This window comes from Perca flavescens, chromosome 19 (assembly GCF_004354835.1).
Source record: "Perca flavescens isolate YP-PL-M2 chromosome 19, PFLA_1.0, whole genome shotgun sequence".
Taxonomy (NCBI): domain Eukaryota; kingdom Metazoa; phylum Chordata; class Actinopteri; order Perciformes; family Percidae; genus Perca; species Perca flavescens.
The window spans coordinates 2726384-2747446 of record NC_041349.1 but is presented as its reverse complement, the minus strand read 5'-3'; the positions used below and the strand labels follow the sequence as shown (position 1 = coordinate 2747446).

At 38.9% G+C, this 21063-nt stretch overlaps 1 protein-coding gene and 1 pseudogene across 1 annotated transcript; both read right to left on the bottom strand.

Annotated features, from left to right (window-relative positions):
- LOC114574063 (zinc finger protein 501-like) overlaps positions 1 to 21063 on the bottom strand; it is a 134005-nt pseudogene that overhangs the window by 63664 nt on the left and 49278 nt on the right.
- LOC114574088 (zinc finger protein 271-like) lies at positions 6437 to 19740 on the bottom strand. The gene is made up of 3 exons (XM_028606402.1): positions 19454 to 19740; positions 17945 to 18033; positions 6437 to 9057 (listed from the first exon to the last, which is right to left on the bottom strand). The coding sequence occupies exons 2-3, from the start codon at positions 17960 to 17962 to the stop codon at positions 8197 to 8199; spliced, it is 879 nt and encodes a 292-aa protein (XP_028462203.1). The 5' UTR covers positions 17963 to 18033; positions 19454 to 19740; the 3' UTR covers positions 6437 to 8196.

Below are 21063 nucleotides of genomic sequence, written 5' to 3'. Positions count from 1 at the left end.
AGGGGAAAGTTTACCTCCCTTTTCTCTGCTTTGCCCGCCACCCACAGCTGCCCAGAGAATTTGTCCCATGAGGAAAAAAACTTTTGAAAAAAAGTCATACTATAATATGTCAAAAATAAGTCTGTTTAATAGTATGTTGAAATTTTAGGAAAAAAAAGTCATAGTATATCATGTTGAATATTTTGAAAAAAAATTATAGTAAAAATTGTGGGTCAGTATGGCGGACACAGCGGGTAAAGACGCGGCTGCTCGAATAAAACCGGAGATGTACACCACAGTAGACGGTCCAATGGTGGTGGAAGATGAGCTGGTGAACTTTCTTGTGGTGAAAATGAGAACTCTAAGTCAGGATGATATTGTTATGTTGACTGTTAACCACTTTGGGTCAGAGGGGATTGAGAGCTCAAAGAGCTTGAGCTTTGCCCAAATACCACTCAACGCTGCATCTCGCACAAAGGACAACAAAAAGACGCTAACAACGTTAAGAGCTGTCTGAAAGTGCTCAACGAGGCTGGTGGAAACATTCCTAGGTTTGTGTCTCATCATCAGGATGATCTTCCCCCTGTGATGTTCAACACCATTGATGTTTCTTGTCTGCTAGGGAAAATCAAATGTCTTAGCATGAATGTATCAACCACGATACAGGCCATGTCTGCGCAGACCGATATCTGCGAGGATCTCCGGTCAGTTACAGCCGGTCTAGACCAACGCACGTGGGCAATTGAGAAGCCTGGAGGAAGTTCACCAAGGAGGCCCCGAGTCGGGGAAAAGACAGTGATGGGCATGTACCTGGATGCACGGTTGTGGGTGTCAGCGTAACGGAGGAAGTCTCGAGTGAGGGGAGCGGAGAGAGATCTACCCCGGCATGGAGCAGGGTAGTGAAGACAACCGTTAACCGGAGATACTGCTCAGCCCAAGGCCAAACCGAACGCTCCGAGAAAGGAGAAGAAAAGTGGCATTGTTGGAACCAGTGACGGAGGAAACATACGGGTTGGAAAGACTAAGTTGGTGAGTGTTTTTGCAACAAAATTCTCCCCAGATGTAAATTCGGAAACATTGGTTAGTTACTTGAAAGATGAACTACATCGTGCTGTAAAATGCCAAAAGATAGAAAGTGCCCAAAGACGGTATAATTCCTTCAAAGTAATTGCAGAATGCAATGAGATGAGTGAAATGTATGAGCCACAGCTGTGGCCAGAGGGCGTCTTTGTGCGGCTTTTTTTTTTTTTTTATGAAGCACGCAAAACATTAGATAAAAGAAACGTATTTGCAAATATAAATGATAATGTGTCTGAGGCTGGAGCAGCTGTTGCAGTGACGACTGGACTATGATATGATCATGAGAGTTGTGTCATATAACTCGGTGCCGAAGACAAAGCGCTACGTTTTGTTATTGACAAGCTCTTAGAGAGTGCTGATATTTTATGTATACAAGAGACTCTGTTCCCCAAATATCTAGATAAACTTAACTCTGTGTATGAAAACTTTTATGGCGCAGGTGAGTCAACAACAGATCTAAGTATGGGAATAGTGCGTGGCAGAATACCTGGAGGGGTGGCCATCCTATGGCATAAGGAAACGTGACCCACTGATCGATGTGATTAGACTAGAGGTGGACTGGGCCATAGCAATTAAAGTTGTACATGATAAAAATGTTTTTATTATTTTAAATGTGTACACGCCACATGAATGCTACCAAAATGAAAATGAATATCTAAATAGGCTTGCCTTTATCAGCTCACTCATTAAAGAGAGTCAAAGTACTTGCATTTTTGTGATGGGTGATATGAATGCTGATATGTCGGATGTTAACTCTCTATTTGCCAAACACCTTAATCAATTTTGTCTTGACAGTAAGTTAGTTCTCTCAAGTAAAATGCTGTTACCAGTAGACAGTTACACATATATCAGTGAAGTATGGCATACAACATCTTGGCTAGACCACTGTATATGTACGGCTGATGCTCATGATTGCTTGGAAATTATTATTAAATAACTGAAATGATGTATTGTGTAGCCACAGCAGATCATATACCTGTCTCCATGATAATACATCTAGACAGTCTACCTGAGCTGACTAACTATGATAATGATAATAATGAGCAAAATAGAAGAGTGGACTGGGCAAAGCTCACAGAATATGATCTATGGAAGTACAACGCACTGAGTGCTAATAGTCTTAGTAATATTGATATACCACTTGAAGCTATTTTGTGTGGCAACTTAAATTGTAAGAGTCACAAACATCATAGATATATAGTTATCATGTATGACAAAATTGTGAACTGTTTAGTTAATGTCAGTAACTTATTCATCCAAGAGAAAGCATAAGATTAGACCAGGATGGAACGAATATGTGTCTGAACTTCATGTGGAGGCTAAGGAAGCTTTTTGGAGCTGGGTATCATCTGGAAAAGCTAGGTATGGCCGAGAGTTTGAACATAAGAAAAAGGCAAATGCCAGGTTTAAATATGCTGTACGCTTTATCAAAAGTAATGAGCAGATGATGAGGGCAAATTATATGGCCAGAAAGTTTCAGCAGAATAATTTGTATGATTTCTGGAAGGAAGTAAAGGTCATCAATAACAGCAAGATGCCTTTGCCATCCAGTATTGATGGGATCTCTGGGGATGAAAATGTTGCGGAGCTATGGAGGAAACATGTTGATGATGTCATTAATAATGATGGTGTGGTTATTAGACCTGATGAAGTGTGTCATGCTATTGAGAAATGGGCAGTGAACAAAGCATGTGGTCTTGACCAAATAACAGCTGAACACCTGAAGTATGCAAGCCATAGAATCTCAGTGTTACTTCCTATATGTTTCTCTGGATTATTAGCACATCATATGACCTGACTCTGTGTTACCTGTACTGTTAGTGCCAGTTATTAAGGACAAAACCTGTAAGGTATCAAGCATAGAAAACTACAGGCCAATCGCTCTAGCGAGTATACGCTCTAAAGCGTTAGAACAAATTCTATTTGAGAATATAAGAAAATATATATATATATATATATATATTAGGACCGGGACTCGATTAAAAAAATTAATCTAATTAATTACAGGCTTTGTAATTAATTAATCAAAATTAATCGCATTTTAATTGCATAAATATTTGACCTGAGAACAGTGAGAAGTAATTTTTTTCACATGGATTTTTAGTATATTATTGAATAATGACTATAATATAGATGACTATAATATAATAATGAATACATAAGCTTAAGCAACACAATATTGTTTATTTTTGTTCAACCAAGTCCAGCAGACCAGTGCAATTTTTGCCATTAAGTGTAGAAATAGCATATTTAGAAATATAGTACATTTCAGAAATTCAGGTAGCCTATAGGTAGGTAGACCTTCTGTAAACTATGTTTTTTTTAAGTAAAACACAATACTTTCAAGTACATTCAGACTTAGTTACCCTGGTCCTTAAACCAGTCATCTGCTGGAGTGTGGGTTGGGTGTGGGTCTTTCTAGGACATTAGACGTGTGTAAGACTGGTTGTATGGTGAGAGATAGGCGTATTAATCCATGGTGTAGGTATAGTAAAGCCAAGATAAATAAGATAAAGGTGGCATACAATGATGCATTTAGAATGTCCACGATGGACCAGTGCTAGCCATTTGTTTGTGACGAGTAATGTTCCCATTGCTGAGGAATTTTATGTACAAATTCAGGTGCCGATTAACAGAGTCAAAGAATTCAATTTTAACTGTCTTAACTAACCCTGCACTTAGTGATACCAGATATACTTCCAAACTCTGGAAACACTGGCACATGCAACTGCATATGTTTTAAGTATTGTTCATAACCATCTTTGTCTGTATATGTATGTTTTGTATGTTCCCTTTTATGTAATATGTGGTAGACAGTATGTCTGTATGTTTTTATGTTTGTGTGTACCCTTCCTGTAATATGTTATGTATACTTTTATATCTAGACCTTGAGTCTGTAAATAAAGTTACACACACACACACACACACACACACACACACACACACATATATATATATATATATATATATATATATGAAAAAAAAAAAAGATGTTTTCATTTGTCTTCAGGGTCACATCTACCACATCCTGGGCCGCTGACAGCCGGCCAATCACAGTCCTCTCCTGCAGGATGATGTCATCATGGCCTTGTCGCTGAAAGTACCAATCAGATGCTTCCATTTCAGATTGTTTTAATACTCCTGCTGATCAATCCAGTTGTCAGATGTCCACGTGTCCTTTAACACACCATCGGTTTAATATCAGCTAACCAATGCTAACACTAAAGGGCTCTTACACTGTTTTTAATGTTGTCTCCTCTAAACACTCAGAGGTAAGATGGATTTATTTATGTTGAGAACACTGACTAATGAATTATTAGATTGTTTCCAGAAACAAAATGTTGTTTCTTAAAAATCTAAAGTATGTTCAGATTGTTCGCCCCCTGGTTACGTTGTTTTTCCAACTAGTACGCTACCAGTCGGAAAAACAACGTAACCAGGGGGGCGGTGCCTGTTATTCGACATACTATACTATGACTTTTTTCCGACATGCTATACTATGATTTGAATGCTTTTCCACTTATAGTTTCAAGAAAAAGCTGGTTGAATCTACCTTTTTGCCAGTTTTAGACTATGGAGATGTGTTTTACAGACACTCCACATTTTAGATTGTAGATTTATAATGCATGCAAAGTACTCTACCCATCACTGTGTATTATATGAAATGGTTGGTTGGCCCTCACTCAACACAAGAAGGCTCAAACATTGGTTGACCTTTGTGTACAAATCAATTGTGTGCAATAGAGTGTGTGTGTGTGTGTGTGTGTGTGTGTGTGTGTGGTTTCTGTGAAATAAGGAAATACAGAATATGTAAATATAACATGTACATAATGAATTCACATATATACAGATTAAAGAGCAATAAGCAACAAATCATACTGCAATACAAATTATACAGTAAATGCAATATACATTATTGATATGCAATAAATAGTTGCTGTGCAAACATCCAAATAATTCTGGATAGTAATGGGAATCAATAGAACCCAATGTAGTAAAGAATATAGGTTTCATTGTGTCGTTATATCTATTGGCCACTAGATGGCGTTCTAAGACCTCAAATGGAACATAGCAGTAGCATTCAGGTCCAACAGTCATGTTGACATGGAGTGATGTAGGCTCATCAGTCCAGCAGGGAGTTTTCCACAGTTATGATTATTAAACACACTTATTTCAAAGTCTTGTCCAAATCATTCCAAACATTCAATTCCTTCTTTCCAGAGTTCATGTTAGTCAACTGAGTAACTGAGTACATTTACTCAAGTACTGTAATTAACTCAAGGCACTTGTACTTTACTTGAGTATGAAATATTGTATAAAGCCTTTCTATAATTAAAATAATGTGGACGTATAAGGAGAAATTAATAAATATAGATTCATTTTTAGCATTTTATTTTATTTATTTGCCACACTCTAATTAAAACAGAAATGTTATGATTATTAAACACACTTCATTCAAAGTGGACAGAAACTAAATAAAACTACCAAAAGCCGTCTTGGTTCATCTTTCCACTGTGGTTCGAAATAAACCCTTAATTCACCCATTTACATGTGGAGATATGCTGGCTCTATACACGCTAAAAGTCCTGATTATTTACATGGAGTCTGGTGGAGATATGCTGGCTCTATACACGCTAAAAGTCCTGATTATTTACATGGAGTCTGGTGGAGATATGCTGGCTCTATACACGCTAAAAGTCCTGATTATTTACATGGAGTCTGGTGGAGATATGCTGGCTCTATACACGCTAAAAGTCCTGATTATTTACATGGAGTCTGGTGGAGATATGCTGGCTCTATACACACTAAAAGTCCTGATTATTTTACATGGAGTCTGGTGGAGATATGCTGGCTCTATACACGCTAAAAGTCCTGATTATTTACATGGAGTCTGGTGGAGATATGCTGGCTCTATACACGCTAAAAGTCCTGATTATTTACATGGAGTCTGGTGGAGATATGCTGGCTCTATACACGCTAAAAGTCCTGATTATTTACATGGAGTCTGGTGGAGATATGCTGGCTCTATGCTAAAAGTCCTGATTATTTACATGGAGTCTGGTGGAGATATGCTGGCTCATAAAAGTCCTGATTATTTACATGGAGTCTGGTGGAGATATGCTGGCTCTATACACTTAAAAGTCCTGATTATTTACATGGAGTCTGGTGGAGTTTGGTGATGGTGATTTCGGGGCTGTTTCATGTTAAACTAAAAGGATCTTACTCTTTAACTAAAAGCTCTATTTCTGGAGGTAATGTTGTCAGACACTTAGAATAATAATCTGAGTCTGTCAGCACTTTTAGTGGATGGAAACGTTCTCTTATCAAGGAGTTTAAACAGATACGGAAGGAGAAATCCACCAAATCAAGTCCCAAATAATCAGCATGAGGCCTCGATTTATTTCATTTATTCTGTTCAGAGAACTGAAGAGGTCCAGAAATCCCTGCAAGTCTGCTGCTACGTCCAGGACCGAGCATAAGCTTCTTTGCATGAGTAAGCATTCATTTTTTTCAAATTTCAAGATGTTTAAAATGAAATCATTGACATTAATTTACAAGTCAGATGAATAAATCAGCTGTTTGCTATTTGACTTGGTCTGTTCCCTGCTGTTCCACCATTCTTTAGTGTTGGCTGGAAAACATCATCATCATCATCATCATCAGAGTCTTTACTTCCAGTCTGAACACACCTCAACAGATTTAAAACCACATTCAGTCACAGAAAATACAAACAGGGAATATGAAATGTCAGACAAAGATTATTAAATGAAAGTTCACAAAAGAAGATAATATGATGGTAAACTACAAAACAACAATGACATACAATTAAAATGGCCAACTTCAAGTTGGGTGGAGCTAATAAAAGTAAATTAGAAATATGTCCGTAATAATGAGAGCAACGTGTGTACCAATTTCCATGAATATCAGAGCAACTGTGTCCAAATTAAAGCCTTCCACACATTACAGGGCACTAAACACAAATTAACCAACTCACTCTAGTCTCGTACTGCTCACAGGTTTTCATTGTTTTGATCTGAATTTGTGAGAATATTAAAAGGATGTCACTTATGAATACCAGAACACGAGGATCAAATCTGTGATTTAACAGGACATAGAAGGAAAGAGTGTTTAATAATAACATGTTATGTTCTGTATGGAGTATAGTATAGTATTATGGGTATTTTATCTGCTGAACCATTAACATTTGGCAAAAAAAAAAAAAAAATGTAACTGACAAAACACACCATGGCTCCTCTTTCCTTTCATTGGTTTTAAATTCAACAAGCAATTTGTTGTATTTTAGCAGAATACTAAGCAGCAGAAAGGCAGAACTTAGTACATTTTAATGTTTATTTATCGCAAGTAATATCATTATTGCGATATTAAACAACGTTGGGGCATACCGCATATTTTCATCATAACTACCCTGAAATTGTGTCTTATGCTGTATAGTATCACAATATTTTCATTTATATGTAAAGAGATATTTTTCTAAGTTATCTTAGGTTATGTAGTCATTGTTCTCACTTTGGTTTGACTAGTTCATTTTCAAAATCACAGCCTCTGCGAGCACCAACTTCTAAAATTGTTTCACATTTCTACTACAAAAATTACCCAATTTAATACATATTCATCTTTCCAGCGGTGAAATATCCCTTTAAAAGAAGAATTAATGTTACCTATTGTGATAATAAATTCAACGCTTTAGTAATAGTTAAATATTGTAAAACATACTTTTATCTGTGAAATTATATTCCATGTTGCTTAGTTTAGCATTTATTTCATAAGAATATCCAAAAGCAGTAAAAAAAAAAGTAGTTTTCTGAGTCTTTAAGATCAGTTGTCTGTCCAAAGGTGGCAGCGGCACAGACGCAGTTTAAACACAAACTGTCTAACTAAGTCATTTTTTAAGCAGCAGCAGACACGTTCTGATTAAAGCTTCCCAGTTAAGAATGTTTGATTCTTTTGTTCGTCTTAAGGGACAAAATTTGACATCACCTTGGTAAACAGTGAGGGGATTTGGGTTTTATGAATTGGTCAGCCTTCAATGTGGAAAGAAGATCAGAATATAACAACACAGCTATCAGGGCATGAGGAGGAGGCAGGAGGAAACAGTTTGGCTCTTAAACATGTTCGCTACGAGGCAGTGTGAATGCGCTGGTGTCTCTTAAGGGTACTACTCAGAGAAAAAGTTTTCCCACAGTGTTCACACCAGTACAGCTTCTCTCCAGTGTGAATGCGCTGATGTACTTTTAGGTCTCTCCGTCGTCTGAAAGTTGCCCCACATTGATCACAGCTGTACGGCTTCTCTCCAGTGTGAATGCGCTGATGGGTTTTAAGGTTACTACTACGAGAAAAAGTTTTCCCACATTGTTCACAGCTGTACGGCTTCTCTCCAGTGTGAATGCGTTGATGTACTTTTAGGGTACTCTGATGTGTGAAAGCTGCCCCACACTGATCACAACTGTGAAGATTCTCTCCAGTGTGAATGCGTTGATGTACTTTTAGGTTACTCCGTCGCCTGAAAGTTGTCTCACATTGATCACAGCTGTACGGCTTCTCTCCAGTGTGAATGAGTTGATGTAATTTTAGGTTGCTCTGGTGTGTGAAAGCTGCCCCACATTGATCACAGCTGTAAAGATTCTCTCCAGTGTGAATGCGTTGATGTACTTTTAGGTCACTCTGTCGTGTGAAAGCGGTCCCACATTGATTACAGCTGTACGGCTTCTCTCCAGTGTGAATGCCTTGATGTCTTTTTAGGTCACTCTGTCGTGTGAAAGTTGCCCCACATTGATCACAGCTGTGAAGATTCTGTCCAGTATGAATGCTTTGATGGTTTTTTAGGTAACTCTTTCGTGTGAAAGCTGCCCCACATTGATCACAGCTGTGTAGATTCTCTCCAGTGTGAACTCTCTGATGAATCTTTAAATATCCAGATGTTGTGAAGGATTTGTCACAGTGTTGACAATGGTGACGTTTGGGTACCTCTCCTCCTCTCTGTTTCGATAGCAACAGACAAACAGATGAGTTAGTGAACAATCTTCTTTGAACCCTAGACTTGCTCTCACTCACAATTTTAACTTTTCATACAACAATTTATGACAGAATGAAGGAAAATATGTGCCGGTTGCAGACATGTTATTACGGAAGCAAATGTCCTCTTCATAACCTTTATAAGTTCCGAAATATTCTAAATTTTTCAGATGTGAAAAAAAATCTTTTGACTGAACTTTTTTTGTCATATCGATGATAGGATGAAACAAAAAAAAAGAACCTGTGTATTACGGAGGTGTCTCAATTAGTTCCACCATGGCTAGATAATATAATATATAATGTAGTATAATATGCCAATGTAAATGCCAATTTCTTCAGTGATTGTTTCATCCCGTTCTACTTATGCGTCTAAAGGCTGCTTAATAGCAGCAGGAATAAAGAGTTGGGCTCAGGTTTTTTTTTTCTCACCCCAGTGATCGGCACATCTGAGTTATACCGTCAAATGTGCGTTAGCACGTTGGCTGTGTTTGAAAAATACCCTTCCAAAGGTGGAGCACCACCGATACCATCTTTATCTTATTCACAACCCTCTCTCTGTTGCTAGCTGATCAGGAACCGGCAGGCGGGTCTTCCAGCTCCCCAGTTTCATTAGCTCTAGAATGACTCGCACGCTGATCCGCTTGTTGTGCTAACCCCTAGCCACATTGCTCCCAGCCTCGTCCGCCAGCTGGTACGCAGATCTGGCCAGACCTTCAGACACTTGCCCATTCTAACCGACGAGCTAACGTTAGCTTGTTAGTAGGACAGCGCAAGACGTTTTGTTTTCTTTCCTGACAACTGATTGATCTGCTCCCGAGCTTGGCTGTTTAGGGCCAGAGCTTTCTCACCATGTCCACAAATTTAAGATAAAACGCCATGTGGCGCCGTTATTATTGCCATGGCGCATACGCCATGTGTTTTTTAATCAAACGGGCTAAGGAGACAAGCGTGTAGCTAGGCTACGACATTGCGAAACTCATGGCTGATGCATCTTCTTGAGCGGTCACTGACTGAGGCACAGAAGTTCTCAAAAACACTCTTAGGTCTGTAAACATTAAACATCACAACATTCATATTCTTTCAATGGACCTAATATTTGTAATTGCCTTATAAAAAGAAAAAGAGATACAGGAGACTTTGGAATTGTTGATGAAGAGAGAGAAACTGGGACATTTTGCTAGACTGGATTTGGAACCAGAGGAAGTTATGAGTGAACCAGGTTTTAACTTTGTCTAAACAGTCAGACAGGGAAGACAGAGGGAGCATGGAAGTGGGTTTGGTGGACAAGTAGAGCTGGGCATCATCCACGTAGCAGTGAAATTGAATATTATATTTCCTGAAAATAAAACCTAGAGGAAGTAAGTAAATTATAAAAAGGAGGGGACCCAGGACTGAGCCCTGGGGAACACCACTGGTAACTGGAGAGGGTTGTGATTGAACATTTTGAAGATGTACGAACTGAGTGCGGCCAGAGAGGTAAGATGTGAACCATTTGAGCGATGTATTGATGACATCAATGGAGGCTAGACGGTCCAAGAGGATATTGTGAGAGATGGTATCAAAGGCAGCAGTCAAATCAAGGAGGATGAGTGTAGTGAGAAAACCTGAGTCAGAAGCCATCTGTAGGTCATTGGTGACCTTGACTACCTGTTTCTGTGCTATGGAGAGGGTGAAAACCAGATTGAAACTGTTCATAGAGGTTATTGTTGATGAGATGATTATGGACCTGTGCAGCAACAGTTTGTTCTAGGATTTTCATTGGGATTTGCACCAAGTTTCTTAAGTACAGGGGTGATGGCAGCCGTTTCGATAGAGGAGAGAACATGAGCAGAAATAAGAGAGGAGTGGATGATGTTAGTTGGAGGAGAGGGAGGGTAGACAGGTTTAGACTAGGGGGTGGGCATGGGGTCAATCTGGCAGGTGGATGATTGATTTTCCGGTCAAGATCAGGTATTTTATTGGCAGATGGGAGATGAAAACTAGATAATAAAGAAGACGGGGGGCAGAGGTAGGCAAATGAAGTGCACTGGCATCCGTATTATGTGAAGAGGGCAGCTGTTGGTGAATGTTTTAAATTTTAGTTTTGAAAAATGACAAATCTATTACATTGAGAAATTGAATGCAGGTGGGGTGGGAGAGTATTCGGAAGTCGTGAGATTGTATTAATTGTGGAAAACAGGGCCAGAGTGTTCCCTTCGTCAGATGATATTAGAGGAGTGTAGTATTTAGATTTTACTATAGAGAGGGAATCCTTATAGTGCAGCATATGGTTGTCATACATTTCCTTATGTACAACTAGTTTTTGTAGAGACGTTCCAGGCTGCGTCCTATTACTTTTAACTGACGTTAGGATGCACTTTTTCAGTCCCGATATCGATACCAGAGCTTTGTGTATCTGTCGATACCGATCCCATTGCTGAATTAATAATAAACTGTATACCTTCCACCTTATACCTTCCTAACTAAACATTACTTTCCTAACTAAGACAAAATAACATAGATGTAATGTATTGATTTCTTATTTATTTATTTAAAAAACAATTGTGCATTCAAATCGAAAATATAATGTAATCAAACTTCTTAAATTAAATTTAAATAAATAATAATGGGCCACCTTTATATAGGCTTGTAATGGCTTATTCTACTGTAAGGAGTACATAGAATATCACAAAAACATGTTAATGTCATCATGTTTACTAAAAGCTTTCATTAAGAGTTTGTTTGGCTCCACAACATTATACAATAACTTTGTATAAAGAGGAATCCACAGAAGCTAAACTATTTGTATTGTGCAAACTGCAAAGTAGTAAAATAAACTCAAATCGAATGAATAGCCTACACATACAACTTTAACACCGTTTCCCTTTCAAAACTAAATAGTTGTAAGCTAGTTGTATAACCACTACCTTGGCCACAGGTAAGTTAGGTTGTAGTGTGGTTGTAGTGGGTGACTGAACGGAGCTCCGCTGTCAGCCTCCTTTGCGTTTGAATAACGTTAGTAGGTTGGCGGACGTATTTCAGCGAGGCGAGACATCTTAAATCCAGAGTTTTAATCATTGCTCTGAACCCGTCTTTCTCAACGGTCTGTAGCGGGACCGGAGGTGGATTGCGTTCATAATGTTGCTCCGCTGCATGCTTGAAGTGACAGGTCTTTAACGTTAGCACAGTAACGTTAGCATGACCGAGTAACGTTAGAGCGACGGGCAACAACAGTGGCTAAATTATGTCCAATTTGTTAGAAAGAAAAAACTTTGGAACAACAGACGGCTCCTCTCTTGAGCACACGTTGTTCTGGTGTATCTCCGGTCTTTCTTCATCCTCTAGCTAACTTTCTTCTCGGTTCTTGTGCAGTAGCGACCCTAGCCTCTCCCAGCTTAACAGACTGTTATGCTACCTGGCTAGCAGTTGTAATGTTACCCAGCATGTCATTCGGCGGTGTAGCTACATTTGTAAATATAAAATATGTAGTTCAAGTCTCAAATTGTTATATGCTTTTGTGTTTTATCCTTTTAAGAGAGTTAGTTGTGGGTTATTAATTGTTGTGTTATAAAGTTACTACCATGAGTGAGAAGGGTACGCAGTTAACAGGGGTCCCGGAGCAGCGACGGAGTGTAAAAAAACCCCAAACTGCTATTTTTGCAATATCAGAGCCAATATCCGATCCTAATATCGGATCGGTGCACCCCTAACTGACGTAGAGCCGGTGTGTACCATGGAGCAGAATACGTAAAATAAACGCTCCGGGTTTTCAGAGGAGCAAGAGTGTCCAAGAGGTTGTGAAGTCCATCATTGTACTGTGCAACCAGGTCGTCAGCATTGGCTGATTTTTCGATGAGGAGATAGTTAATTCCAACAGAGAGAGCAGGTAGATCAATGTTCTTGATGTTTCGAAATGAAATGGAGCGAGGTGGATTTGTTTTAGATGGTAATAAATTGACATTAAAAGAAATTAACTTATGGTCAGAGATGGGCAAACCAGATGCAGTACAATTGAAAAGGGTTAACCCAGAGCAACAGATGAGGTCCAGGATGTGCCCTTTGTTGTTTGTGGGAAAGTCAATGTGCTGTTGTAATCCAAAACTGTCGAGTACTGAGGAAATGTCCCTTGTGAGTGTTGCTAGTATTGCCAATATCAATATTAAAATCACTCAAAATGATGACATTAAGTAACATGGAGCAGACGGACGTGGGGCTGAAAAACAATTCCTCGAATAATTTCATTACAAAAATTTCATTACAAAAAAATTCTCGATACAAAATGATTTGCCTCACGGAATTATTACGTTAAATCAATGTTACCAACGTTGTATGCTGACGGACGGTGTTTTCCAAACGGATCATCATTATTACTGTCTTAATCATCCACAGACGGATCTGCTCAGTCTGCTGGCAAAACACATGCCAGAACAAAGACAAGAAAATAGTGAGGGGCTAAGAGACAGGCTGGAGAAAACAACAGAAAGTGTCCAAAGTTTGGAATCAGTTCAAACGTAAATTAAAACTAAAACTCTGTACAGTGTGTCTACTGCAAAAACCGAACTATAAGTATTTAGCACGATACCCACTTACAAAGAATGCAAAAACGACATCAATGCATCTCAAGAGAAAAAACATTGAGTCTAACTTAATCATCCATTCATGTTTTAATATTTTGTAGAAAAGCGGATCTGACAAAAGTTAATCACAGAGTTGTATGGACGATGAAACTACACCAAACACAACAACTACCAAAATCAAAGACAAGAAAATACGTGAAACACCCAGTGGTGACCACAATTTGATCTAAAGCCCCGACTTGTTGACTATCCCTTGGCTGAAAAGCACCCCCAAAGCAAAAACAGCTGATTGTTGTGCACCACTCTCTCTTACCTTCTCTCTCTTTACAGAGAAACAGCTGATGTTGATCAGCTGTTTCACAGTTGATCTACTTGTGGTTTTGGGATGCATAAGTGTAACAGAGCTGTGTGACAATGTAATGAAATATATAAATTAAAATAGGTTGAGTATAAGTAATACTTACATATAGGCCTATATACAGATCAGTCTCAGGTTAAAACTTGTAGTTCTGAAAGTTAAGTTGCACAACTTAATGTAATGTTTATGTACAGTATGTTTAATGTATGCCTTAGTTTGAGGTTGATGTAATTTCAGAAAATGGTTTCTTTAACATTTTTACAATGTAATATGGCATTTAAATGCACTTAATGTTTAGTTTTTTTGAGAGATGATTGTTAGCAATGTAGGCAATAAAAATGTAGCCTTTTCTGAAAATTTGACCAAACTATTACTGCTTTTCCATAAAACAAAAGTATTTCTTATCTGATTACTTGAGTAATCGATGGAATAATTGGTAGAATACTCGATTACTAAAATAATCGATAGCTGCAGCCCTAAACAGATGTTTAAAAGAATCAGTTAAAAAAGTATTATTGTTGGACTTGGGTGGGCGATAGATGATGACTAATACAGTAGGGACTGGCCCACTAATCTGTAGGACTATGGATTCAAATGAGTTGGACGGAGGGACGGTAACAGTGGACACTCACCACATCTCTGTAACAAACCTCCAGTGTACACATCCATTCCACGGAGCGAGCCAGACACAAGGTAGATAACGTCTGCTGCTCTCGTCCACCGCGCTGTTTACACAACTAGCCTGCAGCATGCTACTCTGCTAATAGCCATGTTTTACACAACTAGCCTGCCGCATGCTACTCTGCTAACAGCGATGTTTTACCAACAAGCTAAAATGAAAGCTGTTGGTTTGTAGTCTGTTTATTAGTTTGCTTCTAATCTTTGGAGATGTAGCTGCTGCCGGAGACAAACCGGCTCCTCCCCCCAGCATGGCTACTTAATATGCACGTGAATGACGTCATCATGCATTCTTTATTCTTTCTCCTCACCATAGATATATCTATGCTCCTCACTGTGTATTAGGCTTCTGGAAATGTGTCCCCCAGAACAGTGTAGTTGAATAGCCCTGCTGTAAGCTGTGTACAGTCACATTTACCCTCTGGTCAGTGAACAGCTCTTTTGCGTATCCCGTGCAAAGAGCCAGAGGCAAGAAGGAGAATGGGGTGAAAAATATTAACATTTGGGCCACCAAAAATGTACTATTGTAATGTATTTCTTTTTAAAAGGGTCTTGGAATTTGGCAATAAAAAATGTTGCTTTTTCTAAAAAAGGAAACCAGTCTTTTGTGTATATATACAAGCGACAGGTTTCCTTTTTTTAGTAAACAGCAATAATAAATATTTACTATTGCTGTTTACTAAAGTATTTCTTAGTAAGTATTTCTTATCCGATTACTCGATTAATCGATGGAATAATTGGCAGAATATTCGATTACCAAAATAATTGATAGCTGCAGCCCTATTGGACTTTAACTTATCATTGCACTTACAATAACAAGTGTAGCTGTCCTCAATTTAGGTCATCGTGATTTGGCCATCACTGCAGCAGCGTTAGCAGGTAGGCTACTTCCACAATGCGTATTCATGACTCAACCAGCTCCTTCTTGTCAGTTATTGGCTGGAACACTGTTTGTTATGGTTCGTGGAGCAGGTTGGCGCAGTTGGTTTTTGTTGCCGTTTGTGGAGCCTGGGTTGTCTACAGAGACTGTTTTTTTTTTACAGTGTGTTCAGGGGACTTTTCTTTTCATAGTTTGTTCTGCTCTCTCTAAAAAGGTAAGGTAACGTTATTAATACCCAAAAGGTAGATTTGGCTTACAGTAAACATAACATAATATAAATTAATTTAATTTACAAAAAATATATATATCAAATGCCGTCTAAATATAGATTAATTTTCAGCATTTTACTTTATTTTTTCACCAGACTCCATTTAAATAAAACAGAAATGTTATGATTATTAAACACACTTATTTCAAAGTGGACAGAAACTAAATAAAACTACCAAAAGCCCTCTTGGTTCATCTTTCCACTGTTCCAACAATCACCACTCTGGTTTGGTTAAAATAAACCCTTAATTCACCTATTTACATGTGGAGATATGCTGGCTCTATACACGCTAAAAGTCCTGATTATTTACATGGAGTCTGGTGGAGTTTGGTGATGGTGATTTCGGGGCTGTTTCATGTTAAACTAAAAGGATCTTACTCTTTAACTAAAAGCTCCATCTCTGGAGGTAATGTTGTCAGACACTTAGAATAATAATCTGAGTCTGTTAGCGGCAACAACAGAACTTTTTGGTAGATGGAAACTTTACTTTTTAATTAGGAGTTTAAACAGAGACACAACAGGAAGAATTAATCCATCAAATCAAGTCACTAATAATCAGCATTTCTTGCTGCTCCACCATTCTTTAGTGTCCTCTGGAAACAGTTTACTTTCTATTGTCTGACTTTGTATGACATCATCAGAGTCTTAAATTTCAGTCTGAACACACCTCAACAGATTTAAAACCACATTTAGTCACAGAAAATACAAACAGGGAATATGAAATGTCAGACAAAGATTATTAAATGAAAAGTCCACACTTCTCTCTCTCTGGGCCCGTTCACACTCTGGGCCTAATTTACTAACACTAGCCCAGTTTGCGCTGCCTCTGTTTATGGGAGTTCAGTAATAGAGCACGCTATGTTTCCACATTTTGCGTACTATTTATCAACCCTGACACCCATCAGCCAATCAGCGTCTTTCTCCGCCCACTATACCGTAGATTGCGCTGTAACAAAGCGGTACTTGTGCTATGATATGGCTGAGTGCAGACTACCATATTCCCACTGCTGATGCTATGACTGTTTGAAATGATCCTGATGCCAATATTTGTAATGTAGCGAGGAGTTTAACAACTGCTGGAATGGGATGTGAACACTGAGTGGGAGATTCAATTTCATCTTTGATTTCTTCCAGTAACTAATATTGCATGGCTGCTTGATCTGTAACCCTAAATGATGTTGTGTTCACTGACAAAGTGTGATTCTTGTGTTAAAAATATGTTCAGCCTCACCTATGTCTTCGTCTTGCTCAAATTACTGTTGCCATTTCACCAGCGGCATAAAGGTCTACGAGGAAACTCGATTGCGGCTGGTTTAGACCTGCTTTTAAGAGGCGGAGAATTTCCCCCGCAGAATAGAGACGCGCTCTTACTGACAGTCTTTGTCAATACTGCGGGATATATAATTAGGCACACTTTGCGCTTATCCTCCCACCTTTTTGGGTGGAACTCCCACTTTCCCCACAACCCTCCCAGGAACGCATATTGAAAGCGCAACTTGTCTCTTCTCTCTCATGTGGCAGACAATCTGTTTTTTCATTCAGAACTGTGCTGCCCGAACTCTGATGAAAACGCAATTACGACCACATCACTCCCATTTCTTCAGAACCTTCATTGGCTCCCCATAACCTCAAGAATTCAACACAAGATTGCCCCCATCACCCACCATTGCATCTACAACAACACCCCGCAATATCTCAAAGACCTCATTATCCCTCACTCATCTACCCGTAACCTCCAGTCCCAAAGCACTAAACTGCTCTTTAGCTGTTTTTTATGCGTATTTTACGTATGTATTTTATCGCTTGTATTTTTTGTTGTTGTTTTGTTTTCTGTTTTTAATGCATTTAATGCATGTGGTTTCTGTAGCACTTTCAGATTCTTTTATGAAAAGTGCTTTACAAATAAAATGTATTACAATTTTACCCAAGTGCCCCTGTTTGTAAATAGTCCGCATCGCTTACGTCCGTCTTTGCGACCAATTAGCTCCTGGAAACAGGCGCAAGCGGCTTGATAAATCTAGCCCTAAGGTTGATATCTAAAGTAAAGAGGAGATCCATGGAGCATCCAATGACTAAACTAATCCAAACACTTGGAGTCAAAGTGATCTCACCTTTTGTGGAGAACTCATTCTTGTTCTTCAGGGGGAACTAATTCCAGACGGACGTCCTGAAGTCAGAAGGGTCTCGTCCCACAGATGAGCTGTGAAGACAACAACCAGAGACACACCATGAGACAGGAGACACTCCACACTAGAACATCACTATACTCATATACTATCTGCTGATCTACACACAGAGACACACCATGAGACAGGAGACACTCCACACTAGAACATCACTATACTCATATACTATCTGCTGATCTACACACAGAGACAGGAGGATTTTTAAAGCAGATTTAAATTATATTGTAACAATTTAACAATTCACCCTTATCAAATCCAATCGGCGTAATCCAATTAATGACACAAAAAAAAAAAAAAAAAGACTAATCCACAGCGATCAGTAGATCATGAAAAGGGTCATGGTGCATCCATTAAGGCCGATACAGACGCCACCTTCACCAGCTAGCTCCTAACAGGTGAACAAAGTGGAATAAAACGTATAAAAGTCAAAATCTACACAAAACATGCCATCAATTAGTAAGCTGACACCACATATATATATATACATGGCATTTAGGAAACCGTTATTTCAAGGTTGGCACGGCAACATGTCCGGACTAGTGCAACAGAGATTTTTCGTTTTTTTGTGTCCTGCATATGCGTCGACAATGGTCTCAGGCGAGAGCCAGAGCCCTAAAAAATATTTGTTTTACTAAAGCAGTATATGAAATCAGATGTATTACCTACCACCATTTAGTTAGTTTGTGCCATTTATTTACGTCTGGTGGTCATGCCAGACGTAATTATTCCACTATTTTTTTAATGTGTATGTATAAACAGCTCTACATATACATACATATACATATACATATATATATATATATATATATATATATATATATATATATATACACACAGACACACAAACACACACACACAAGTTAAAAGTTTGGGGTCACTTAGAAATGTCCATTCCAGACAGAATCCCAGCTGAGATCAGTTACATTGTTTTGTTTTTTTAACCAGGGCAGCAGTTTTCAGATTACATTATGAATTTACATAATTGTAAAAGGGTTCTCCAATGTTTTCTCAGTTAGCCTTTTAAAATGATATCAGATGAGTAAACAGAATGGGCCTTTGGGACATTGGAGGAATGGTGGCTGATGATGGGTAATGTAGATATTACATTAAAGATCAGCCACGTCTTCCTACAACAGTCAAGAACTCTTTTACAATTATGTAAATTCATAATGTAATCTGAAAACTGCTGCCCTGGTTAAAGAAACAATGTAACTGATCTCATTTACACAATACAACCTGTTACATAAACATAAATGTTCTAAACTTTGGTCAATATGGACATGCTTTACATGTGTATGTAGAAGCCAACAAAAAAAGCAGTGTTGGTAGGATGATGAAGATGTATTTCTAGATATTAGAGATGACTAGTTGTTGTAAAGAGCGGCCGCATGTCGCCTGGAAGAACAAAAGGAGAAGATGATGGCGCTTCCCTACCTGGAGGCTGTCCTAAACCTTCAGTCCCCGTCCTTTCCTGTCTTATTAATATTCCTCTAGTCCGGAAGTCTCCACAGATGGAAAGAATTCATCCAGGTTAGGAATATTGTCCTGTAGAGTCCATGCTAACTGTCTGCTAACTTCATGTGCCGACCTCGTTCCGTCTCCTCGCCCTGCACCGTGTTCCCGGGTACGTTTGTTTTCTTCACGTTGCTGCCTACACAAAGAAACTATCCCCGCCTTTTTCTGTTTAGTTTTCACCCCGGGACACCCCGACGTCCAGCGAGCGCTCCCACTGTGGAGCGCCAATCACGTTCCCTTTCCAACCGTACATAGGAACAACCAATAGGAGCCAGTCCTAATGAATGGACAACAGAGCTAAGTCCCGCCTCCCAGAGCCAGCAGCCACATCCATGTGATTTATGAGAACAAATATGATCAACAGTGTTTGAATGAATGTTAAAAGGTTTTGGAAGTCATTTTAAGTCTTTAGTATGTTTTTTATAATAGTATAGAAGTGAGTAAAAACATTTAGCAAAATGTGGTCACTTGGAGAGGTTTAGGAGAGGTTGAGGAGAGGTGGACAAAGTATGTTTTAGTTATTTTACCAAAATAACTATTTTGAACCATGTTTGAACTGCTGTAGTGTATGTTGTGTTTTAATCTCATACTAATCCAGCCCATTTTCATAAACTAGAAGAATGTAGGTTTTTAATGAAGTCTCATACATGCATTCTGGCCTCCCAGTTCTTCTGTTAGAAGCTTCTCCCTTTGGGGAAGGGAAATAGACCAAAATCAGGCAACAGAGGTTAAAGCAGAATGAGCCTCATGCAGCTACAAAGAGACAAACTACTCACATTGAGGGTCACATTTACATTCTTTAGATGTGTTTTTCACCGGAAACTCTTCATAACATACAAGGCATCAGACGGCCCCCCCCCCCCCCACTTCCATGGATCCATCCCAATTCTTCTAGCAGATGGTGACGTTGATGAGAACACAGCTAGAAGTTAATACATGAAGTCAAAGCCAACTGTGAGAGCTGAAGGGCAGCAACAAGTCTGTTAGTTCTACCTCCATCTGAAGACCCCCCCCCCCCCCATCCTTACTATCTTCACTACTACACATATGTTTGGATTTAAACTGTTTTGGACAATAACTGCACATTCCTGCTCTAATGTACACATTCATATCAGACCCTTTATATCCATCTTCTTATCATTTTCAATAAGCTGCTGATAGTAAACCTCTCTCTGGATGCATCATATCAGACCCTTGATATCCATCTTCTTATCATTTTCAATAAGCTGCTGATAGTAAACCTCTCTCTGGATGAGAGCATCATATCAGACCCTTTATATCCATCTTCTTATCATTTTCAATAAGCTGCTGATAGTAAACCTCTCTCTGGATGAGAGCATCATATCAGACCCTTTATATCCATCTTCTTATCATTTTCAATAAGCTGCTGATAGTAAACCTCTCTCTGGATGAGAGCATCATATCAGTTGAGTCAGACAGCCAGCAGGTGGCAGCACAGCTCCTTCTCTTTCTTTACACATGATCAGTTCAGCAGGGAACAGCTCACAGCTCTTTAACTTATGGAGTTT